Below are 25638 nucleotides of genomic sequence, written 5' to 3'. Positions count from 1 at the left end.
TGAGGCAAAGGAACAGTCTTGTCTGCTGGAGTGCATGGCCTGTGGCAGAGGCTGATGCTGCTCCAAACCCCAGGGAGTGGAGTGAAGGACCCCCTGAGGTGTGGCTGGATCTGTGGACTGGGAAGGGGCAGGGAAGTAGGAGAAGGGTCTGGAGAGGGTGTGGGGACAAGTCACAGAAAGTCTTCAAAGCCAGAAAATTGCTCAGATTTTGTCCTGGGAGGGCAGGGGTTTGCTATATTTCTGAGAAGCTGCCCAAGGCTCCGCCTCCCTCTTGCAGCCGTGAGTCTTGCGGGTCTCTGGGCAGGCCCACGAGGCATGGGGCCTTCTTGGGAGCTGTCTGCCCCCTGCTCTCCCATGGCTGGGGTGGCGCGGGTAGATCCTTTTCCCAGGAATCTCTTGATGCCCTGACTTGTCTAAGCTCCACACATCTGTGTGGTAGGTGTGAGTGGCTGGAGAGATTATCACTCTAACCTCCCCAAGTAACCAGCAAGGAAATTGACATCCAGAGAGGGGTGCTGACTTGCCCAAAGTGGGACAGCGTGCAGGGCAGGAGCAGACCAGAACCCAGGTCTTTGGACTCTGGCACCAGGTCATGTTATCGTGGGTGGCACTGAGCCTGCAGCTTTCCACTCGGGGTCTGTCTTGAGGGCTCTGAGGAACACATGCAGAATGCTTAGCCCCTCTGGGTCCCCTCAGATGTTCCACTGTTTACTAGGGACCAGAACAGCCCCAGTCTGGAAAAGCCCTTGGAGTGCCCTGGGGAGGGTGGTGGTGGCTGGGGCTCTGGCCCTGTGGGTGTCTCTGTAGCAGAGCAGCTGAGCTTGGGGGCCTGGCTGTTCCACAGGAGGGTGTGTGTATGTGTGCACGTGCACAGCATGTCGCATGAGGAGGTGGAAGAGGAAGGGCAGGAGAGATGAGTGAGTGTGTGCCATGATGAACTGCAGGTGGGACCAGCCTGTGGGCAGTGTCCCTCTGAGGGCAGCAAAAAGAGACGTCAAATTCAACCAGGGCGGTGTCACATCATGGACACGCTTTTGAACCAGCAAGACCAGTGGTCCGCCCCCTCTTCACGAGTAGACCTCTCTAAGCCTCAGTTTCCACATCTGTGAAGAGAGGACATGTTCCCTCCCTCAGAGGGTTTCAGTGGGTGGTTGAGGTAATGGATGGACCTCAACCCACACGGTGCCTGCCATGGGGTGCAGGGGGCAGGAACTGAGCTGGGCCGGCTCCTCGGCACAGGACACAGGGCCTGGCATTATTTGGAACTGGGCTGAACAGCAGAGTGCCGCAGTGCTGGTAGGCAGGGCAAAGGCCAGAGTGGACCCCCCAGGCCGCACCCTCCCACTCCCCTAATCTGCATCACCATTAGCCAGGGCCACCTCTGGGACACAGCCTGGACCAGAGGCCCCAGGAGGGGCAGGGTGGGACCCCTGCCAAGGAACCACTGGTCCTGAGCTTGAAGCCCATCCACTCCCCTAGGGCCTGGGGCGCTCGCCCCACCTTACCTTGCCCTTCACACCTCCTCTCCCTCTCCCTACAGGAGCACAGGCCACCACACACACCACCAGAGCCAGATCCAGAGCCCCTGAGTGTGGTCCTGTTAGAACAGCAGGCAGGCGCGAGTGGACAGCTGGAGGGGCCGTCCTATATCAACGCTGGCCTGGACACCACGGACCTGTGATGGGGCCGCCACTCTTCTGGCCCCCCTCGAAGAGGCCCCACCACACCCTAACTGCACCTGTCTCCCTGGAGATGAAAATATATGACACTGCCCTGCCTCCTGCTTTTGGCCAATCACGGCAGACAGGGGATGGGGAAATATTTTATTACCAATGTATACTGTGACAGTTTGTAGCCAAAAACTGTGGCTGGAGGGGTGGGGATGGGACACTGAACGGTCACAAGGGACTTGTGGGGCTCACAGCACAGGGGGGACAAGGGGCTGGAGAGGGTGGCCTTTAAAAGACAACTGTGGTTATAGAATGAGCTCTCTGTCCTGTCCCCAACCCAAGAACAGCTGTCACCCAGGACGCCAGGGCCTAAGAGCTTCTGTGAGCCCAGCTGTGACCTCCAGACCTTCCTGAGACCCTCTGGCCTTTCTGTGACTCTCTCTCTCTCAGCTGAGCCCCCAGGGTACTTCCTGCAGCTGTCTTTGGCCTTTCTGGGAATCTCAAACCTGTGACTCAGTGGGAGAGGGGATGGGGCTGGAACCGGGCGGGTGGGAGACAGGAACTGGGGAAGGACCACCAACAGCATGCAAGAGACGCCCCGGCCACGGGGCCAGCCACTGCGTGGAGACACTCACACTCATTCTACCTCACGTGCCGCCCGAGGCCTCACATTCAGAGCCGTGCCCACTCGCGGGTCTCACACACCGATCCTCACCCACTTGAAGCTTCTGCCACTCAGACTTGCGTGCAGTCTCTCCCTGTTCTGGGGATCTGGCCCCACCGGGCACCACAACGCACCAGTCTAGACATCTCAGGAGCCTGCCCCAGCTCTCAGGGGGTGGGAGGTGAGGGTGCTGAGCAGGTCCCCGTGGTCGCCCAGTGTGACCGGGAGTAGAGCTGAGGGCTGTGAGGGGACAGTGGGGCGTCAGGGCTGGCCGGGTTCGTTGCCACGAGGGAGCTTGGTAGAAGGGGTTCTTCTGTGTTTGTGGTGGGAGGGACTGGAAAGACGGGGACGCAACAGCCCTAGAAGCTGCACAACCCCTCGGAGGCCTGTGGCACGCAGAGGGGACCCCTTCCAGGGGCCTGTGATCAAGAAGGGAGCCAGAGAAGGTCGGAAACTCGGGCGTACAAAATGGGGGCAGATCACTCGGCCGTGGGTCCCGCCCGCGAGCAGCACCGCGGCCGGCGCACACTCTGCAGCAGCGCGCGGAACAGGCCGGGCGGACGCTTGGCGGCGCCATCTGGGGGCGCGGCGCGCACCGAGCCCGAACGGCCGGGGCCGGCACGGGCGGCGGGCGGCGGCGCGGGCGCCCCTTGGCGGCCGTGCTCCTCGATCTGTCGCTCCAGATGCTTCTGGATGGCCATGCCCAGCACCTCCACCTCCATGGCGGCGCCGTATACCTCCCACGTCATGCCCTTCTCGTCCCAGCTCACGTCTCGCACGGGCTCGGCCGGCTCCGGGGGTGCTACAGCGGCCGCCAGCGCTGAGCCGGGACGCACCCGCACTTCGGGGAAGGCGGGCGGCGCGGCGGCTTGCGGTGTCATGGGCCCAGTGGCCACGGAGCGCGTCTCGGCGGCGCCCAGCGACACCTGCAGGCCCGCATCTCGGCGCGAGGGCGGTCTGGGCGCCGGGCTGGGCGCGCGGGGCGCCGCCTGGAAGCTGAAGGCCGGGCCCCCAGCGCCGTCCTGCGGAGACATGGGGCTCACGGCCACTGAGACGCAGGCCTGCGCGCCCGCCTGAGTGCCCGCGTCCTCGCGCGGCGGCGGCAGGGCGCTCGCCTCCCACGACGGCGCCTTGGTGAAGTTGTCGCGAGTCCGCGGCCCCGGTGGGGGCGCTGCGGCCTCTGGGCGGGGGCTCCTCTCGGCCCCAGCGGCTTCCAGGTCTTTCCGGCCGAGACTGGAGGCTTCGGTGCTGGACACGGGCTTGGGCTTCGGCTCCATGCGGCCTTCACTGCCCCTGGCACCCTCGGGAGACCGGGCTGAGCCGAGGGCTTTGCCGTCTAGCTGCCTGGAGGAGGAGGACGGCTTGGTCTTCTCCAGAGTCAGGGGGGCCACCTTCCCCAAGGATGGGGACTCCGTTTTTCTGGAAGGTGCAGAGTCGGCCTTCCCCAGGGACACAGGTTCTCCCTTCCCTGAGGCAAGGGGCTCTGCTTTTCTGCAGGATCCAGGATCCACCTTCTCTGAGGCCTGTGGCGTCTCCTTTTTCAAACACACAGCCCCTGCTTCTACTGGCGCTGCAGCGCCCTCTTGCCCAGGGAGCTTTGTTTCTGCTTTGCCACCAGACTGCGGTTCTGCTTTCCCCGAGGCCCTGGGATCCGCCTTTGTGGTGTTAACAGGATTCCCCTTCTCTGGAGGCAGAGAACCCACCTTTCCCTCTGGGATAGCTTCTGCTTTTCCCAGGGACACGGGATCCACCTTCCCCGGGGGATCCACCTTCCCCGAGGGCACCGGGACAGTTTTTCCTGGAGTTGAGACCACTTTACCTATAGACACAGAGTCCCCTTGTCCAGAGGCGACAGCATCTGCCTTTCCCCTGCTCACAGGGTCCTCCTTGCCCACCGCCAGGGGCTCGGCCTTCCCTGAGGCTGTGGGAGCCGCCTTTCCAGAGGCCGCCAGACCTGGCTTCTCCGAGGACAGGGGATCTCCTTTTCCCCCAGTCGCTGGCTCAGCCTTTACTGCAGATGGGGGACCTGCTGTCCCCAAGGACCTGGGATCGCCTGGACCTGAAGACACAGGGTTTGTCTTTCCCGAAGACTCAGGATTCACTTTTTCAGATGATGTCTTTCTACTTCCGGCAGATATGGGGTCCTCTTTTCCTGGGGATACAGTTCCTGCCTTTCCCACAGACACATGCTCTGCCTGTCCAGGAGACAAGAGCTCTGGCTTTCCTGAGCACAAGGGGTCCATCTTTCCCAGAGAAACTGGATCCGCCTTGCCTGAAGACACGGGATCCACAGTTTTCAAAGACGTGAGACCTGTCTTTGCTGAAGCCTTGGTATCCGTGTGACCAGACACAGGACGCCCCTCTCCTGAGGAGGCAGACTCCATCTTTCCCAGGAACCGGGAGTCCTCTTTTGTGGCGGGCACAGTTTCTCCATTTCCCACAGATGCGGGATCTGCCATCCCCAAGCATGTGGGATCCAGCCTTCCCAAGGACCCAGGAGCCCCGGTCCCAGAGGATACAGGCCCATTCTTGCCTGATGAGCCTGGAATCAGCTTGCCCAGGAGCCCAGGCTGTGTCTTTCCTGTGGACGCAGAATCCATGCTTTCCAAGGGCACAGGGTCTGCCTTTCCCAAGAGCCCAGGATCTCTCTTTCCCGACAATACAAGATCTACCTTTTCTGCAGATGTAGGAGCGACCTTTTCTGAGGACACAGGATGCTCTTTTCCTGAATACCTGGGCTCCTCCTTTCTTGGGAATACAGGGTCCACTTTGTCTGAGGACACAGGATCCACCTTTCTCAAAGACCCAGGATCCTCCTTCCTCGGCGACACTGCATACATCTTGCTGGAGCACACAGGATCTACTTTTCCCAGGGGTGCAAGATCTTCCTTTCTTAGAGTCACGGGATCCATCCTTCCAGGAGCCACAGGATCCCTCTTTCCCAAGATTTCAGGCTCTGCCTTTCCTGTAAACATGGGATCTGCCTTCCGCGAGGACCCAGGATCCTCCTTTCCTGTGGAAGTGGAATTGGCCTGCGTTGAGGACTTGGAATCCATCTCCTCTAAGAACACAGGATTTCTGTCATCGGAGGATTTGGGCTCAGTTTTCACGGAGGACACAGGCTCTGGCTTCCCAGACGTGGTGGTTTCTGGTGTCCCTGAGATGGAGGCTCCATGTGCCTCCAATGTCTCCTTGGAGGGTGCCTCCTGGGGAGAGAAGCAGGTTGGGGAGGGGCAGGCCAGGCTCCCTCTGGGGCCGTCAGAGCAGGAGGCTCCTTCCCCAGCCCCACTGGGGCTTCTGTGTCTAGACTCCATGCCTGGGCTTTGGTCAGGAGTGTGCGTGGGGGGTGCAGGGCTTGCCTTTTGCTGGGAGGGGCAGTAATCCCTCATGGCCGAGCTGCCAGCTCCCAGGCTCCCATCCTGTGGGCAGAAGAAGGCTGTGGGTCGGGGTCCTGGGGGGCTGGAGTCCTTTTGAAGCAGCTGGAGCCAGGCCGGGTCTTCAGCAGTGTCCATCTGCCCTCATGACCACGCCTGCACCCAAGGCTGCTGTCTGGTTCTGAAACAGAGAGAGAGCTGACTCAGACTTCCCAAAGCTCAGTGGGGGAGGAGCCTCTGCCTTCTCCCCCTCCTCACTGAGGGCTGTGTCACATCTGGTCCCCACCTGTCCAGAGGACCTGGACTAAAAACACAAACCCAAGCATGTCACTCCCCTGCTTCACTGCTCCCAGTGGCCCTCTGTATAAAGACATCTTACAAGGCATTCAAGGCCCTTCGCAACTTGGCCACAGCCTAACTTTCTTTTTCTTTTTCTTTTTTTTTTTCTGAGACAGAGTTTCGCTCTTGTTGCCCAGGCTGGAGTGCAATGGCGCGACCTCAGCTCACCGCAACAGTAACCTCCGCCTCCTAGGTTCAAGTGATTCTCCTGCCTCAGCATCCCAAGTAACTGGGACTACAGGCATGCGCCACCACGCCCAGCTAATTTTGTATTTTGTTGGTCAGGCTGGTTTCGAACTCCCGACCTCAGGTGATCCACCCACCTCGGCCACCCAAAGGCTGAGATTACAGGCGTGAGCCACTGCGCCCCACCCACAGCCTAACTTTTCAACTTTGCCTACTATCACCCCTCCCTGTTCAACCCCACCCCATGCAACACACTATCCAGAAGTTATGCTTTTGTCCTCTAGGCCAGGGGCTGCAAACTCTGATGTCCAGGGGTCAGGTAGGTAATTTAAGTGAGGGAAGTGGGTTAGATATAAGACAAAAGGGAGTGGTGGGGACTATGGCAAGTTAGCACATGCTCTGTCTAAAGGGATGGCCAGGTGCGGTGGCTCACGCCTGTAATCCCAGCACTTTGGGAGGCCGAGGCTGACGGATCACTAGAGGTCAGGAGTTCAAGACCCCCCTGGCCAACATGGCGTAACCCCGTCTCTACTAAAAATACAAAAAAAATTAGCCAGGTGTGGTGGTGCATGCCTATAATCCCAGCTACTCAGGAGGCCGAGGCTTGAACCTGAGAGGCAGAGGTTGCAGTGAGCCAAGATTGTGCCATTGTACTCCAGCCTGGGCAACAGAGCAAGACTCCATCTCAAAAATAAACAAATAAAAACAAAAATAAATAAAAATAATAAAGGGAGAACCACTACTCCATCAGCCAAGTGCTAACCTGGAGAAATGCAACCTGGTGGTACCAATTCTTCCAGTTGCTTAAGTGGGAAATCCAGACTTTAATGTAAAATATGCTAATTAATTCAAGGTTAAAAAAAAAAAAACAAAACCCAAACACTATGTGGGCCAAACAAGACCTGCCTGTAGGCCACCAGTTTATGTCTATGTAGGCCCTGGAGAACTGTGAATGGTTTCTAGTCAAGGAAGGGACATAGTCAGATGTGTGTGTTTTCAAAGATTCCTCTGGGATGGTATGGAGGCTGGGCTGAAGGAGGACAGGGGTTGGCCAAGACCTGTGAGGAAGCTGGTAAATCATTCATTTAATCTTTCATCCATGTAATCCTTCATTCATTCACCTAGCCACTTCTCTGCAACAGGCCCTGAGCAGTTGCAGGAATCTCGATGACAGACAGCACAGCAGAGGTCCTGGAGATGGTAGTTAAAGGCAGAATTGAGAAATCCAAAGGAAAACTGACAGGTACCAACGGGCTGTATTGGTAACGGCTGGGGTGGTCTGCAGGGTACTGGCTAGGGTGAGGGCTGCTGGGTGATGGTGCTGAGCAGGAGAAGTAGGAAAGGGGGAGATCCGTTTTTGGACAAGCTGAGTTTGTAGTGCCTGGGGGATATCCAGCTGCCTGCTGCACCTACAAGCAACCCCGTTCCGTTACACACTCAGTAGCCAAAGTGAATAGAGCTCCTGATCCCCTCAAACCCGCTCCAAAACCATTGCTTTAATGCTCAGGCCCAATTCCCTAATCACCCTTGACTTTCACACCCCACGTCTATCAGCAAAACATAATGGAGTTACCGTCAGAATATATCCAGCATCTGGCCACTGCCATCTGAACCCCCCACCATCTCTCACCTGGATTATCCCTGCCTTTTCCTTTGTCCCATAGCTTATTCTCAACACAGCAGCCAGAGGGATCTTAGTAAAACCTGAGACAAATCATGTCCCCCGCCCCTGCTCGGAACCAGGCAGTGTCTCCCCATCCCATGCAAAGTAAAAGTAAACTCCTTAGAATGGCTCAGAAGCCCCTGCATCTTCAGGCCCCGTCACCTCCTCTGCCCTTTCTGCTGCTGCTCTCCCTCTCCCTCACGCTGCTTCAGCCACGCTGGGTGCCTCGCTGAGCCTTGAACACGCCTGCCTCCATGCCTTGGCGCTGCCTGCTTCTTCTGCATGAGAGATTTCTCTCCAAATATCTGCATGGTCGGCTCCCCAAGGCTTTCCCTGACCCATGCAATGTAAAACAGCCTCCTCCCCAGCTGTGGCTGGCATTCTCCACCCTCTTATTCTAATCAGTTTTCCTCCATAGTACCTGGCACCATCTGACATATCACATATATTCGTTTATTGCTTGGGGTGTGTTGCTCTCATGAAAATGCCAGCCCCAGGAGGTGGGGACTTTGCTGTGCTATCTGATATATCCCAGAGTTGAGACCTGGCACACATGCAGTAAGCAAGGAAGATCCTCATACGGATTTGTTCCATGAATGACTGAATGACCTAAGATGCAGAGCCAACTGTGCCCTCCCTGGCTCAAAACCCTCCTCATTCTTGCCGGAAATGTAAATTAGTTGTAATCTTTTTGGAGGGACATTTATCAATTTCTATCAAAGTTTACAACGCGCATAGCATTTGAGCCACCAAGCCCACCTCTAGGCATGGTCCTAAAGATAGACCTGGGGTCCTGAAGATGGTCCTGGGGTACACAAGGGCATGGCTAGTGGTAAGAACAAGACCGGGAGGCAGGTTCTGTGAACTGTGGGACAACCACGCAGAGCACTGGGCAACTACTAGAAGGTGTGGGGTAATGAGGGAAAGCACCCAAGATAAATTAATTGAAAAAGGCCAGGGGACAGCATGGCTACTGGGATCCCACGCGTGTAGCCAAGGAAAAGGACACACATGGATGGGTTTATTTATAAAGAGAGAGTTTCTGGATGGAATCCTATAAAACTTTCAGCAGTGACTGCCTCTCAGAAGGAAGAGCGGGGATCTGAGGGTGGGAGAAGCTTTTCTCTGTGCTCCCCTTTGTGATGTTTAAATTGTGGTTACGTACACACGTAGTCCTTTTTTTTCTAATGGACAATAAAGAGAAACTTTAATGACTCCTCTTACCTTTGGGGTAAAGTCCAGCTCTTTAATATGCTCCTAAGCCCCTATGTTTCTACTTAAGTGCTGGGATTTATCTTTCATTACCCACTCCCACCCCCAAAACATGTACACACACACATACACACTCTCTCTCTCCCCCACCATCTCAGCCTCTACACACCCTCTTCTGGAGGAATCTCTCCCTCCCTTCTTCCCTGGCTGTCTCTTATTACACCTTCAGGTCTCCGTTAAAACGCCTCCTCCTCCAGTGGGCCTTGTTTGGCTACCAGCTTCCTGGAGATTCTTGTAGCCTCTTGTTCCTCCTCTAACAAGGCTCATGTCACTCTGCATCTAGCCATTTACACCTCTGGGTCCCTGGCCAGACCTCAGGTCTCTGGATGGGGACACAGTCGATACTGTTCACTACTGGGTCCCCCAGGCTCTGGCTTATGAGGTGGGGGAGGGGGACCATCACTAAGAGGGGAACACAGGAAGAGGAACAGTTTTGCAGAGGATGATGGGGCACAGGGTTTCGGAAGTGGAACTGGAGTACCCATGGGACTTAGTGGGGGTGACATCCAGGAGGCAGTAGGAAGCAGGCCAGAAGCACGTGAGAGGTCTGGTTGGAATTCTTGGGATCACTGGATGGTCACCAGCCTGCAGGGGTCAGGCAGGCATCAGATTTGAGTGGCATGAATTGAGTCCATCCTCATCTTTGGCCTTTGGATAGTGATATGGGCACAGATAAATATTTGTTTTCTCCTGCAAGGGAGATGATGAAAGACTCCTGACATCCCCAGACTGAGGGAGACAAGAGGGAGTGGTGGGAACTGTGGCAACCTACAGGGCACTGACCCCTTCTAATTCCTGCCAGTTATGGCCAATTAGGAATCATTCCATTGACTCAGCATTTACTGAGCACACAGGCAATGTTCTGGGCATCATTCTTGGGACTGGGGATACAGCAGTGAATAAGAAATGTGGGGTCCCTGCCTTACAGATGCAGAAAGATTGGGAGGAGGGTAATAAACAAGTAGCAAATAAATCATATTATTTCAAATAATGGATGCTGTGAAGACAAAGGAGTGGGCAGCTGGTTTAGACATGTGGTCAAGAAAGCCCCCTCTGAGGCGGTTACCATCTGAGCCAGCCATGAAGAGCCGGAGTGGAGCTGGAAGGGGGGTGGCAGTGGAAGAGGAGGCAGCAAATTACACGAGGCATGGTGGAGGAGAGGGGTTTAGCCTAAGGACACTGGAAACCCTGGAAGTATTTTCTTTTTTTTTTTTTTTTTTTTTTTTTTTTTGAGACGGAGTCTTGCTCTGTCGCCCAGGCTGGAGTGCAGTGGCGCAATCTTGGCTCACTGCAAGCTCCGCCTCCCGGGTTCACGCCATTCTCCTGCCTCAGCCTCTCCGAGTAGCTGGGACTACAGGCACCCGCCACCACGCCCGGCTAATTTTTTTTTGTATTTTTAGTAGAGACGGGGTTTCACCGTGGTCTCGATCTCCTGACCTCGTGATCCGCCCGCCTCGGCCTCCCAAAGTGCTGGGATTACAAGCATGAGCCACCGCGCCCGGCCAAGTATTTTCTTTTTATTTGAGACAATGTCTCACTCTGTTGCCCAGGCTGGAGTGCAGTGGCGTGATCTCGGCTCACTGCAGCCTTGACCTCCTGGGCTCAAATGATCCTTCCACCTCAGCCTCCCAAGCAGCTGGGATTACAGATGTGTGCCACCATGCTGGGTTAATTTTTGTATCTTTTGTAGAGATGAGGTTTCGCCATGTTGCCCAGGCTGGTCTAAGAGCCAAACTCCTAGGCTCAAGTGATCCTCCCACCTCAGCCTCTCAAAGTAATAGGATTATATCTTGATCTCTTGAGGCCAACAGTTCCAGACCAGCATGGGCAACAGAGCAGGAACTCGTGTCTACAATAGGATTATACCTAGCACCTAGTGAGCCACTGTGTCCCGCCCCTTGGAAGTATTTAAGCAGAGAAGTGAATGTGGCCACTGTGCCTCCAGGTTTCCTAACTTTTTTTTTTAGCTAAGTCATACATCTGGATACCTGTATTATTTATTTATTTATTTATTTATTGAGACAGAGTTTTGCTCTTGTTGTCCAGGCTGGAGTGCAATGGTGCTATGTCGGCTCATTGCAACCTCTGCCTCCCAGGTTCAAGTGATTCTCCTGCCTCATCCTCCCAAGTAGCTGGGATTACAGGCATATACCACCATGCCCAGCTAATTTTGTATTTTTAGTGGAGACAGGGTTTCTCCATGTTGGTCAGGCTGGTCTTGAACTCCCAACCTCAGGTGATTTGCCTGCCTTGGCCTCCCAAAGTGCTGGGATTACAGGCATGAGCTACCGCACCCGGCCTGGATATCTGTATTTTAAATATTGGCTAATTTAAAAAATATCATACAGGCTAAACAAAACACTTTTTTTTTTTTTTTTTTTTTGAGACAGAGTCTCACTCTGTCACCCAGGCCGGAGTGCAGTGGTACAATCTCAGCTCACTGCAACCTCTGCCTCCCGGGTTCAAGCAATTCTCGTGCCTCAGCCACCCGAGTAGCTGGGGCTACAGGAGCACACCACCACGCCCAGCTAATCTTTTTAATTTTTATTAGAGACGGAGTTTCACCGTGTTGGCCAGGGTGGTCTCGAACTTCTGGCCTCAAGTGACTGGCTGCCTTGGCCTCCCAAAGTTCTGCGATTACAGGCATGGTCCACCACGCCTGGCCAAAACACTTTCTTTTTTTTTTTTTTTTTGAGATGGAGTCTCGCTCTGTCGCCCAGGCTGCAGTGCAGTGGCGCAATCTCGGCTCACTGCAAGCTCTGCCTCCCAGGTTCCCGCCATTCTCCTGCCTCAGCCTCCTGAGTAGCTGGGACTACAGGCGCCCGCCACTACGCCCGGCTAATTTTTTTGTATTTTTAGTAGAGACGGGGTTTCACCGTGGTCTCGATCTCCTGACCTCGTGATACACCCGCCTCGGCCTCCCAAATTGCTGGGATTACAAGCGTCAGCCACCGCGCCCGGCCTCCAAAACACTTTCATGAGCCAACTTTGACCCCTAGGTCACCAGCTTGCAACCTCTGATCCATCTGGCGCTTGGGCTATGGAAAAGGACGTTATAAGCCAGGGTGACCGGGAAGATGGTTAAGGGAAAGGGCCCCGGGGCTGAGTACCGCGGCTGTAATCCCAGTGCTTTGGGAAGTCAAGGTGGGATGACTGCTTGAGGCCAGGAGTTCCAGATCAGCATGGGCAACATAGCAAGATCCCGTCTCTACAAAAAATTTAAATTAAAAAAAAAAAAGAAGAAATTAGCCAGGTGTGGTGGCATGTACTTATAGTCCTGCCTGCTCCAGAGGCTGAGGCAGGAGGATCTCTTGAGTCCAGGAGTTTGAGGCTGCAGTGAGCTATGATCAGCCTGGGTAACAGAACAAGAAACTGTCTTTAAAACAAAGAGAGACAGAGAGCGAGAGAAAGGACCCAGGTTCCAGTGAGGGCCAGGATCTGCCTACCATGCGTGCCTAGTTTCCTTCTCTGGAAAATAGGAATTCAACAGCTGCCTGGCTGGTGTACAGGGAGTTTAGCTGGAGCTGGAAGGAGTCAGCAAAGGATACAGGAAGGGTGCTCTGGGCCCTCACTACCCCTCATTTCAGCCCTGGAAGCCCAGCCCTGGGGTCCTCACACACCAGCCCAGCCAACAAGCTTCTCTTCCTGGGTGAAGCCCGGGCAGAAAGTCAGGCCAGCCCACCGCTTATCAGCTCTGTGACTTCAAGCAACACCCTTCTCCTCCTTGGGGACCCTGAAGAACCCACCTCCTGCTCCCCCAGGGCTATAGTGAGAATTAAAGAAAATGAGGGGTGTGCCTGACTCTGCTCACTTTAGGGCTGGGCTGTGTCTGTGGAAGGCCTGTTTTTATCTACTCAGCCTGTCAGAGCCCAGCTGTGCTCCCAGGAGGGGGCAGGGGAGGAAAGGGCCTGCAGCAGAGACACAAACCAGCAAAACCTGACCCTCAGACAGGCTTGTTTGACCCACAGAGCTAAACACATTTTAAAATCAGTTTTAAAAAGGAATTAACTGATCAACTTCTAAACATTAGAAGATTTCATTTGACAGTAAGACTTCCAGCTTCTCTTGGAAAACTAAAATTTGGCAATCTGAGCGTGCTTCCTGCCTGGCAACATTCAGCTGGAGCCCCAAAGGGACAGCCTCCTTAGATGGGAGTGTACTCTCCAATCAGCCACAATCCCCCCTCTTCCCCATGGTGTCCTAGACACTGAGGCTGACTGTCTGCTGCCATCAATCATGAAATTCTCACTGTCGTTTTTCTCACAGCTGGCCCTTCATGTATGTTACCCTCCTGGCCTATAGCCACCTGAGTTTGGACCCTGGACCTCAATGCCATGAAAGGCAGAGGTGACCTTGTACAAATCAAGCCCTTACTATGTGCAAATCCCACCCACCTGCCAGGCAGGTGTTGTAGTCCTGTTTTCCAGAGGAAGAAACAGGTTCTGAGAGGCAAGCTTGGCTCAGCTGATAACATGCCCCTTTTGAAAGTCCCCAGGCTTCCCATCCCCAACTTGTATTTTCCAGCCTCTGAGATGGGATAAAGTCCAGGGTAGGGACAGAGAGCCTGGTCAGGGAGATAGAAAGATGTGGGGTCAAGCCCCAGCTTAGTCATTGATATCCTCTATGACTCTGTGTGAGTTTTTCTACTCTGTGGGTCTCAGTTTTCCAATCTGTGAATTGGGGGAGGGGATGTAGTTTCATCTGGAAGAGATAGGCCAGCCCTGCGTTTCAGAACTGCCCCAAGACCATTCCCAGAGGCTCTACTGCTCGCAGTTCTGCTGGGCCCTTCCTGGATCTTGGGGAGGCCTGAGGATCCTAGAGCTGCTTCTCTGAGAGGCAGCCCAGGCCTGGGGCCCCACATTCTCTCCCCGCAACTATCCCACTAGAACCCAGCTCCATTACCTGGGCCCAGCATGCTCAGTCTTTCTTTTTTTGAGACTGAGTCTTGCTTTGTTGCCTAGGCCGGAGTGCAGTGGCATGATCTCGGCTCACTGCAATCTCCACCTTCCAGGTTCAAGTGATTCTCCTGCCTCAGCCTCCCAAGTAGCTGGGATTACAGGCATGCGCCACGACACCTGGCTAATTTTTGTATTTTTTGTAGAGACAGGGTTTCACCATGTTGGTCAGGCTGGTCTTGAACTCCTGGCCTCAAGTGATCCACCCACCTCGGCCTCTCAAAGTGTTGGGATTACAGGCGTGAGCCACTGCACCCGGTCTCAGTCTCTTTTTATCATCTGGATCCCACAACAATCTCATGAGGGGGGCATTATCATCCCATTTCACAGATGAGGCCACTGAAGTCAGAGCGAGAAGACTTGACCAAGGGCACACAGCTGGGGCGGGAGGGAAGGCTGTAGCTCAAAGCCAATTGTGCCCAAGCACAAAACCTGGGTTCTTTCTAAGATCGTGGACACGGACACTTGGCTCTTTTTTTTTTTTTTTTTTTTTTTTTTTAAGACAGGGTCTCACTCTATTGCCCAGGCTGGAGTGCAGTGACACAATCATACCTCACTGTAGCCTCCAACTCCTCAGCTCAAGCAATCTTCCCTCATCAGCCTCCTAAGTAGCTACAGGCATGCGCCATCACACCCAGCTAATCTTTAAATTTTTGTAGAGATGGGGGTCTTGGTATGTTGCCCAAACTTGTCTCAAATTCCTGGCCTCAAGCAATCCTCCTGCCTGGGCTTCTCAAAATATTGGGATTACAGGTATGAGCCACTGCACCTGGCCTGACACTTGGTTCTTAAAACCTCCTTTCTGGTTTTTGAGGTCAGGCCAAGCTTCCTCCCAAGCAACAGTGGTAAGGAGCATGAAGTAGAAGAAGCAAGAGCTCCCCGTGCCCCTGCATACATTCCCCCACCTGTGGGAATGCATACACCCTATGAGCAGATGAGCCTGTACACTTGGGCACAAACAAGTTGAGTGTGGCCCGACTGAGGCAGAAGGTAGGAATGTCTTCTAGGTATGTGGGCAGGCTCACCTGGCATGCAAAGGAGTGAGCAGACTGCTTGTGGATGTGGATGTATGTACCAGCTTGGGCCACTCTGGGGCCAGGACCTGGCTCCTGTGTTCTGCTGAAGAAGAGCTTGCGCGTATGTACACCCCGCATGTGCAGAACGGCCTGTGTGTTTCTGCCTCGTGGGGGCTACTTGGACCCTGTGGGTATCTCACTCCTAGGAAAGCTTATCTGGGTGTTGCACAGGTGCCTGTGTCCTGCTCCCAGGGAGAGCAGCAGCCCCTGTGACTGCCCATTCAGGCCGCAGAGACCTGGCCAGCCATTCCTTTCCCTCTGGGATTTCTTTCCAGCATGGAGCCATCCTTACACCCATAAACAGGGCCAGAACTGCCAAGCACCTGCAAATACCTCTTCCTGTGCTGACAAGACCAACAAAGGCTTGAGGGGCTTCGTCAGGCGTGTGAGTGTGTCTGAGAATCTCAGTCTGCTGCCCCTTGTTCCCTTCTCTCGTAGTGCCCTTAGAGCAGCAAAGTCTCCTGCTCGGGGCTGTGGGGGGAGAAGGAATCTAAAGGTGTTAGCCAGACCTGCTTCCAGAAACGGCCCTCAGACCATACATACGTACATACATACATACATAGGAGGGCAAGAATGGACGTTCATGGACGTGCAAACGTGGGCCAGTGTGGGCAGCAATCTGAGACAGAGTGTGTGTGTACGACGGAGTGTGTGCACAAGGGTGGCAGTCTACTCCAGGGTCTCTGGGTACGCAAGGGACACCATAAGCAGGGGTGAGCAGGCCAGGGCAGGGTGGTCCCGAGAGTGTTGTGATCAGGGAGTATTGTTGAGTTGATGACCATGCTTTGATCAGCGATGGCTGGTTTGAGTGCGTAGCTGTGCCTGGGTGTGTACGCAAGGCTCCCACCCAGTACCCTGGGTGACAGGTGGCCGTGTGTATGAGTCTAATGGAATGACCAACAGCCATTGTGTGTGTGCGGTAGACCTGTGGCCTCACTCGAGGAAATGAGGCGCCCGTGAGTGAACGCGGTGGTGTGTGATCGCGCCCCGGAGTGTGTGCCGCACTGGGTGTGTGACGGCGAGTGTGCTCAGTAGTGCGAGTGGAGCCAGTGGAGCGTTGAGCTCGCTCCGGGGAAGATGAATCAACGCGGGAGGACGCCCTCCCCCCAGTGGCGGGAAGCACCCCCTCCCGCGCGGCCGTGCCGAACAAAGCCAGCGGGCGGCGGCAAGGCCGGGCGCGGGGCCGACCCCACAGCCAGGGCAGCCTGGCCCGCCAGGCCCCTCGGATGTTCGGCGCGGGGCTGCGGGACCCGCCCCCGCCCCGCCCCGCCCCGGCGAGGAGCCTAGAAACAGACACCCACCGCCCCCAGCCGCGCGCACACACCCGGGCTCATGCAGCGCGAGGTGTCTGAGCCCCGCCGCCGGGGGGCTTCGAGGACCCTGGACAGCGGCTCCGGGGCGGCAGCGAGCGGATAAAGGGGCTGCCGCCGCCCGCCCGGAAAGACAGCGGGTGTGGGCGCGGCGCTTACCAGGCAGTGCCGCGGCTCCGGCTCCTGGGCGCGATGCGCTCCGGCTCCCGCCGCCGCCGCCGCCGCCCGAGCGGCCTCGGCTGCCTCCGGCCGGGCTGGCGGGAGGACCCGCAGACTCGGCGCCGCCGTCCCCAGCGCCGGTTCCGCGCTCCCGCCCCGCGCCCCGCCCCGGGCATGCGCACTGGCCGCCCGGCCGCCTCGGAACCGCGAGGGGGCGGTGACCGCGGGGAAACCGCGGCCGGAGGGAGCGAGGGAGGGGCGCCCCTCGCTGGCCAACCCTAACTGCGGCCCCTGGGCTCCTGGGTTCCGCGCCGTCCTCGGGCGGGTTCCCACTTCACAGACAGGGAGACTGAGGGCCAGAGAGGCTGCCCCTTTGCTGCGAGCTTGCTGAGGGCGGGGCGCGCCGTCTCGCAGATCTTAGACCAGCCCCTCGAATGCCCTCGCCTGGCTTGACCAAGGAGGGAACTGGGGCTCAGAGGGGGCAGTCGCCGGCCTGAGGACTCGAGGCGCCTGGATGGGGACCCAGGTCGGCGCGATCTCCCGGCCCCGCCAGCGAGGAGATTTCCCGCCTCCGCCCCCGCTACCCCCGGCCGCACTTCCGGCCTCCTCTTCCCCGCCCCCGGCCCTTTGTCTCGCCGCTGCCCACGCTCCAGCGAGTGGCGGGGACGCCGGAGGTAGTGATGCGGAAGAGATGCCTTCCAGTCCCTGGCTGCGGCCTCCCCGGGGTGCCCGCCCGCCCCCCTCCTCCCCCTGGGTACCCTCGAGCAAATCATTTCACCTCTGTGCACCTCAGTTTCCCGATCTGTAAAACGGGACTAACATTAAGCACCTCACGGTGGTCTTGGAAGGGCAAAGTAGGTGTTCAGGGGCTTCCAGTGGTACCTGAATCACCAAGGTCACGGAGACTCGCTGCCCACCCCCTCCACATTTCCCTGCAGAGAAGGAGTTCCCTTCCCCTTGACTTCCCAGAGGAGAAAAAATAATTCCGTAATTGCCCTAGATGTGACAAAACCCTCTCGCACCGGTACTATGAAGCCACCACCATCTACTAATTAATGGTAACAACGATTGGCAATGATGCTTATGTAGGGCCAGACACGGCGCTAAGATTCTGTTTACAGGTTTTATCTAATTTCAATTTCCAATCGCTTAGGAGCAAGTTAATATTAATGTATTATATCTTCATTTTTCAGATAAGAAAACAGAAGCAGATAAGTAACTTGTTTGTGGTCACACATCTAGTTAGTAGTGGAGCTGGGATTACAAACCCATGCAGTCTAACTCCTGAAACCTCACGTCTTATTCTTACATTTTACTCCCCTCTCTTACTTGGTGAACCGTAAGTCACCGTGATCCTTTAAAAAATATATGTATATATTTAAAATTCTAGGTGGTAAATGAAGAAAATCCGTGGGGCTGGCGTCTCCAGGCAGCACGCCAGACAAGGAGAAAACCTCAGCGTGTCGGACCGGTTTCAGCACCACGGACAGCACCACACCAGGGCTGCTTCCTCACATTTCCGGTCCTGAAAATTGCTCATTCACTGCCCACAAGGCCATTTCGCTTCAGAGCTTACAAACCCTTATTCCACATTCATCATTTCATTTTTTTCTCCCCACAGCCCTTCAAAGTAAACATTACTGGCTCCATGACACAGATGAAATTAAGGCTTGGAGAAGTTCACAGATGTGAAAAGTGGCAAGAACCAACCTGTGATCGAAAAAGGTCCCCCAGCACAGGACGAGGGTGGACAGGAGCAGGGACTAGGCAGGAGTGAGGAGGCTATGGCAGGTGTTCCGGTGAGCGATGATGATGCCTGAACCATGGCAGCATTTGTAGGGATGGAGAGGAGGGGTCAGATTGGAGGGATAAAATCAGTAGGCCAGGCCGGGCGCAGTGGCTCACGCTTGTAATCCCAGCACTTTGGGAGGCCGAGGCGGACAGATCACGAGGTCAGGAGATCGAGACCACGGTGAAACCCCGTCTCTACTAAAAATACAAAAAATTAGCCAGGCGTGGTGGCGGGCGCCTGTAGTCCCAGCTACTCGGAGAGGCTGAGGCAGGAGAATGGCGGGAACCCGGGAGGCGGAGCTTGCAGTGAGCCGAGATTGCGCCACTGCACTCCAGCCTGGGCGACAGAGCAAGACTCCGTCTCAAAAAAAAAAAAAAACAAACAGTAGGCCTTGACCATGAGGTATGTGGGTGAGAGGGGAGAGAGAACTCTGCTGTCTCTCTGAGATTCTGCCTTGGGGAGCTAGGTGGATGAAGGACAGATAACTTATGAGCTCTGGGGGGAAAGAGGGGTTTATAGGATGGCCATGCTGATATATTTGAGTCCAGAACTGAGTTCTGTAGTGGCCAAAGCTGAAGGCAGACAAGGGAGCCCATCCACCTCCAGCTGGTGCTGGAGGTCATGGGAGGGGTGTCGGCACATGGGAGGCCAGTACACATCAGGTACACACCAGGTAGGGAGACACAAGGGCCCTAGGCCAACCCTGAGGCACGCCAACATGAAGGGACTGGCTGGGAAAAGGAGGCTGCAGCAAAGAATGAGAAGCAGTGATCTGAGAAGCCAGAAGCAGCCCAGGAGAATGTTATGTCTCAGAAGCCAAGGGAGAGAGTGTTCCAGAAGGCAGGAGAGTCACCACATCAAGAGGACAAGATATGGCCTGAAAGGTATCCTCTGGACTTTGAAAGTTGATGATATGCAGTCAGTGGAGTAGCGGGGTGGAAGGCAGCCATGATGGGGGGTAGGTTGATGAGGAAATGGGAGTAAGGAAATGGGGTGGGCAAGTAGACAACTTCCTCAGAAAGTCTGGGCTTTGAGAGAGAAAACAGGAATGACAGTCTCTCCAGAGGAATGGGAGGTTGAGATGAAGGAGACTTGAAGGCATTTAAATTCTGATGGGAGGGGCCCAGTACAGAGGGAAAGGGCAAGGTGTCAGCAAAAGAGAGGAGCAGGGCTGGGCCTGGATGCTCAGTTGGAAGGCAGGGATGGGATCCAGAACCCCAGGGCAGCTCCCAGACCTGGAGATAAAGATCAAAAGCAGGTGGTTTATTTGTGAGGTGCAAGGACGCCAGCAGGGGAGTGGGAAGGTGACCCAGGAAGGGAAGGCAGCCAGTATGAGGTTATTATTAAGTCGGCTACCACAGTGAGTGAGTGAAGCTTAATCCTGCAGGGAACTCTTGGAAAATGGGGTAAATACACATTTTGGAATTCTCCTGGCTGAGGGCAAGGGAGGTGGGGTATTTATATCCCAACACCAGCAGATGTTGGTTAAGGGCCATCCCTGGAATGTGTTGCATGGGCTGTACGTTAATTCTCAGGCACTCCTGGCCCACAATGAATGTGGGCAAAGTGAGTCCCAGCAGCCTGAGAGCATCTCTCTGACAAAGATGCAGGTACTGCTGCTGGGAGTCCTGCTGGTGGGCACAAAAATGATAAGGGCACCCAAAGGGATGTGGTTGGAGTTCTGGCAGTGCCTGCTATGGGGACACTGGAGCCTCTTTACAATCTAGGTCCTCTGCCATGCTCTGCAGCCGCCCTTCTTCCATAGGGACTTGTTGATAAAAACATTTTTAAAATGAAAATTTCCAGACAACAAAACAAAGCACTTGCTAATGCAGAGGAGGAGCTCAAAACAGGTACGGAGGCAGTTGATGTGGGTTCAGTCCTGGCTTTGCCAGTTACTAGCTGTATGGCCTTGGTCGAGGTCTCTCTTAGCCTCGATATCATCATATACAATGCTTAGCTCTCAGAGCTCTAAGGAAGATGTAGGGAGGAAAAATACACCAAGTGCCTTTGCTGTGGACAGCAGTGTTAGGGCAAGCCCAGCACTGCGCACCCTTTTCTGACCACGGCACCTCCATTTTCCTTGGGAGACCACCTCCCCATCCCAGCCCATGTGGTGGGATGGGATGGATCCCAGTGCCAGCTCTAGGGTGGGCAGTGACCCAGGTCACTGATTTGTTCTGTGGGGAGAGGGAGTCAGGGATGGAGCACAGAACCAAAGCCACCTGCTTCTCATACTCTCCTGGAATTTTGGGCCTTGCTGAATCGGTGTTGCATACACCTGGAATTGCTGGGGGTCATCTTTGTCCCCGTGTGGAGAGAATCCATCTGGTCCCAGGTTGTGATTCATCCTAGGGTTCGGGCTAACCCTGTGACAACCGACATGGTCACCCACACCCGTGTGAGTGTGTGTATGTATCTCAGGTTGCCCTGCCACTGGGGAGCCATACACACTCGTACGCACCAGAAGATAAACAAGTGCCTGCAGCTCCTTGGCTGGCGCCCAGGCCGGGGGTGGAATAAACAATCCCAGTGACTTTCTGAAAAGCAAGCGTTGTGGCAACAGGCACCATGGAGACAAGCAGACTGTACCAGAGCAGAGACAGCAGCCACCCCCCAAAGCCACCCCTGCACCAACACACCACACACACACACACACACACACAATATGTACCTTGCCCTCTTTCCCCCTCTCTTTCACGTTCATATCATGTTCATATCTCCTCCATAAAGCACAATCCCCTTCTCACACCCAGGCAGCTACTCCCATTCTAGCTTTGTTTGAGGCTAAAACTTTTGAGAAGGTCTGAGACTCCCAACACAGCAGCATCCACAGTTCCTGAACTCTTTGCCACAGCTGCCTGAACTCTGGCCCTGGTCTAGGCCATATTTCAGCAAATTGAAGCCACTAGAGAAGGTGTGTGCTCTGTGTGTGTGTGTGGCGGGGGGGAGGGCAGGCAGTGCCATATAAACCCAACCTTCTGTACAGTTCTTGTGTTTGCTTCAGGGATGCACACACCACATACAAGCACACACTCCTTCAAGAAATACTTACCTGTAGTTGTAGTTGGCTATTAAGAGTGAATAAATTTTTTTAAATTTTTTAATTTAAAAATAAAAATAAAAAATACTTACCCAGACCCCACACATCTGCACCCTCTGAATACAGACACTCGGATCCACACCCATCCTCCCGTGTGCCATGTATAACCCAGCACCCCCCAGATGATGATAACGATGGTAGTATACCACTTACTGTACATTAGTGTTTTACAGTCATCACCTCATTCTATTTAATCCTAAAGAAAACCATCTGAGACAATACAATTATTCCCATTTCATAGGTGAAGAAACTAAAAAGTTCAGAGACATTAAGTAACTTGCCAGGGTTGCACAACTAGAAAGTAATAAAGTTGGGAGTCAAACTCTAGCCCTACTCAGACACACATACAATGCCCTCGTACATGTGCACATGCTACACACACACACATATGCACACACACGAGGAAACCCTACCTCCTCAGTCAGCCCAGATAACTGATGCACGTCGGGTCACCTTCCCCACCTGATCTCCTCACATGCACTACCCCCAGGCCTTCACAGTGCTGCACTGATGGTCATGAGAGCCCTAGCCTGGGCACACATGCACACAGCCTGCTGCTCACACAGGCCCCCTCCCCCCTCGCTGCACCCTCTCACCCCCAGCAGCTGTGGCCCGGCCTGGATGAGGGAGGCCCCAGGATTCGGATGGGTGACTCAGGCTGAATCATGGCCCAGCTGCTCCTTGGCAGCCCTCTCTCCCATTCTGCCCAAGAGCCCTTTTTTTTTCCTTTTTCTTTTTCTTTTTTGAGACAGGGTCTTGCTTTGCCTAGGATGGAGTGCAGTGTCATGATCACAGCTCACTGCAGCCTCCAATACCTGAGCCCAAGCAATCCTCCCACCTCAGTTTCCCTAGTAGCTGGGACTACAGGTGTGAGCAACTGCACCCAGCTAATTTTTAGTATTTTTTGTAGACAGGGACTTGCTATGTTGCCCAGGCTGATTTTGAACTCCTGGGCTCAAGTTATCCCAGAGAGACTATTTGGAAAGCAAAGTTGGACCTTAGGGCAGAAGACAATGAGTTGGGGGTAGACAATAAGGGATGGAGCACTTGAGAGGGAGAAATTGGGCACAAGAGGACCTCTGTGCCCTCCTCCACTCCCTGATATCCTGCAGGTGCGCCCAGGCAGCCCCCACCCATGTCCCTCATTCAGCCAGGGAAAGGAGTCCTTCTGCCTGGACCCTGGCCAGGGGCTCCCTCTCTAATCTCAGGGCCGATTTTGGCTCCTCTGCCCTACCTCTTGGCCCTAACAATGACAATAACAATAAACAATATTAACTATTCTAATTGATCACTCCCAATTTACAGCACTCTATAATTTACGAAGCACTTTCTCATCAATATTGCATTTCAATCTCCTACTAGTCCTATGGGGTGGAAATTAGCATCCTCATTTTGGGGCTCAGGAAACCAAGGCTCAGAGAGGTTATGTGAACTTCCACTGCCACAGTTGGTGGCGTGACAGTCAGGAAGCAAGCCTGGTCCAATCTGTGGAAGTAAGCACTAGGGTCAGAAGTCGAGCTGCAGTTGGGTGTGGTGGGCGCACAGTAGGAGGTAGGTGGGGGGACTGCAGGGTCATGGGAGGGCGCATGGCAGAGGGCATGGCAGATGCATAGCCAGTGGCTTGCTGTGTGGCAGGGTTGTTGTAAACTTTTTCTCTCTATCCTTCTGTAAGTAAAGAATTACAGAATGATTTATGCTTTCAAGCTTTCTTTTCAGTGTGTCAGGCCGACATCCTAAGGCTCTCAACCCCACAGCATGGAGCTTCCACTGAGAGGGTACTTGGGCTGCAAGACTTTTGCTTCTTGAAACCTCCATTTCCTCATCTGAAAAAATGGGTCCAAGCTTTGGGCAGGGTAGGCTATTGAGAGGTGCGAGTGAAATCACGGTGCCCTTGAGGAGCCAGGAGGGACTTCCCAAAGGCCGCTGCTTGTCACATTTTGTTTTCTCTTTTTAAAAAACACGATGGGTGCTGGGCAGAGGGAGGGGTGGGCTTCTAGGAGCCCGGGGGTGGTGCTAAGAGGGGAGTGGGTGACAGCTCTTCCTTCCCCTGCCTGGGCTCGGCCTGGCCTTCCCCCACCCTCAGCCCAGAGCCTGTTTCCAGGCAACAGGATGGATGCAGGGATGGTTTGAAGGGGAGAGAGCTATAAATAGGGAAGGGAGAAAACAAAAATAAAGTTCCAGAGAAAGCTGTGGAGCTGCATTACTGGGGGTGGGGGTGGGGAGACCGATGAACAGTGGGGATGGGGGACAGTCCCCAGCCCTCCATCAGTGGGAGAGGGCAGTTTTCAGGTTAGCCACCCAGCAAGGGTCCTTAGGGTGCTGACATGGGTGGGAAGGCAGTCTCTGTGTGCACAGCAAAGCAGGATGGGGGTGAGAAGGAGATATCACTTCCAGTCAAAAACTAACGAAAGCTCAGAAGAGGGAGATTTGCAGCAGGCAGAGGTGACGGCCGCTGTCTGGATGGAGGAGGAGGCAGGCAGACAAAGGGAAATCATTGGCCAGGTGAGGTGGGGCTGGATCCACGGATCTCAGGAGGCCTGGCTGGGCTCAGCCTGATGGCCACACTGCTGGGGACACACAGACACAGCGAGGGGGGCTTTTCCTCCATCCGCGACACTTGCCGCCCCCCAGGTCTTCCCATACCACCCTCTTCTCCATCAGGTTTCAGCTCCAGTCTCCCCTCCTCAGACAACTCAGACAACTGACCTGGCAGCCTTCTTTTCTTTCTTTCTTTCTTTTTTTTTAGACGGAGTCTTGCTCTGTCACCCAGGCTGGAGTGCAGTGGCTCCATCTCCACTCACTGCAAGCTCTGCCTCCCGGGTTCACGCCATTTGCCTGCCTCAGCCTCCCGCGTAGCTGGGACTACAGGCACCTGCCACCACGCCCAGCTAATTTTTTGTATTTTTAGTAGAGACGGGGTTTCACCGTGTTAGCCAGGATGGTCTCGATCTCCTGACCTTGTGATCTGCCCGCCTGGGCCTCCCAAAGTGCTGGGATTACAGGCGTGAGCCACCGCACCCGGCCCCTGGCCGCCTTGTTTTAAGGTTGCTCACCACCTCCTCTTCGTCACATTCTATCACACCGCTCTGCTTTGTTCTTCATAAAACTCAAGATTATCTTGTTCCATGTATTTGTTGACCGTTTTGTGATCACTAGGTGAGCTTTAGTAGGAGAAGTGACCTGAGGGCTGTTCCCTGCAGCCCCTCCTCCATCTAAGGACAGAGCAGCTGTGCCACACACACTGTTGGACTAAACGAACCCACAACACGTGTGGACAACACGTGTACATGCGTGAACACTGATGCAGACACAGCACACTTCATGCCCATACCACCTTCGTAAGTGTGCACACACAGCTCAAACCCACCCACATACACAACCTCGCTCCCTGGCTCCATGAAATTGCACAAGTGTCTGTAATCTCCACGCTGCTACCTCCACATTTTCCTGTTGCTGGTGTCTTTTGTTTATCTCCCCTCAGAGGCAAAGCAGGCCCCTTTTGGAAATTCCAAAGGAGTTGAGCTTTGGAGACAGGCTTGGGGCCGAATGTGGCCTTTGCCACTTCCTAGAGATGGTGACAGTGGGCAGGTAACTGCCTCTCCAGGCTTCATTCCTTCATTCATAAATTGGGGGTAAAAAACAAGAAAGACTCGAGGGCAGTTTCCAGTGAAATTACTGGAGATAAGCGTTTCATGGATATACTGGGCACTTAGGAGATGGCTTGGTCCCTGTCACCAGGGAGAGCCCATGAGATGTGTGGGCTCTCACATGCACACGGTCAAGGCTTCTGACACGAGGCTGGTATCTTGGCTGACACTTCCAGGCCTGTGCCTGGAATGCATTGACCCTGGCAGATGAGAACACTGGTCTCTGGGCACAACCATTCTCAGTGGGACCAGGTGTGAGGCTTGGCACCCAGGAAGCAGGAATGAATCTCCCCACAAGCCAGATGGCAAACTTGGTTTTGGCGTTTAAAAATGGGGATCAGGTGCCGGTAGCTGGATTGGAGGCGGCAAACTCAGTCTTTAGAGGCCACGCAGTGCATGAAAATGAGTGAAGTGGATGGGCGTGATAC

At 54.7% G+C, this 25638-nt stretch overlaps 2 protein-coding genes across 3 annotated transcripts in view; one reads left to right on the top strand and one right to left on the bottom strand.

Moving 5' to 3' along the window:
* CDHR2 (cadherin related family member 2) overlaps positions 1-1977 on the top strand; it is a 53999-nt gene extending 52022 nt beyond the window's left edge. The window contains exon 32 of the mRNA XM_030808549.1: positions 1541-1977. Within this exon, the coding sequence (XP_030664409.1) occupies positions 1541-1681 (141 nt within the window). The 3' untranslated portion in view covers positions 1682-1977. The remainder of the gene's footprint in view (positions 1-1540) is intronic.
* Positions 1812-24291, bottom strand: GPRIN1 (G protein regulated inducer of neurite outgrowth 1). 2 transcript variants are annotated; one of them, XM_030808533.1, is made up of 2 exons: positions 24270-24291; positions 1812-5889 (listed from the first exon to the last, which is right to left on the bottom strand). In XM_030808533.1, exon 2 carries the CDS (start codon positions 5844-5846, stop codon positions 2814-2816), a length of 3033 nt encoding a protein of 1010 aa, XP_030664393.1. In that variant the 5' UTR covers positions 5847-5889; positions 24270-24291; the 3' UTR covers positions 1812-2813. The 2 variants fall into 2 exon arrangements, with proteins under 2 accessions (XP_030664393.1, XP_030664392.1); XM_030808532.1 differs by lacking the exon at positions 24270-24291 and adding an exon at positions 16669-16818.
* Between the last annotated feature and the right edge of the window lie 1347 nt (positions 24292-25638).

The sequence above is a fragment of the Nomascus leucogenys genome, unplaced genomic scaffold, assembly GCF_006542625.1.
Source record: "Nomascus leucogenys isolate Asia unplaced genomic scaffold, Asia_NLE_v1 Super-Scaffold_3019, whole genome shotgun sequence".
In the NCBI taxonomy this organism is placed as follows: domain Eukaryota; kingdom Metazoa; phylum Chordata; class Mammalia; order Primates; family Hylobatidae; genus Nomascus; species Nomascus leucogenys.
Note: the sequence above shows the minus strand (reverse complement) of the source record. Positions and strands in the feature narration are given on the sequence as shown.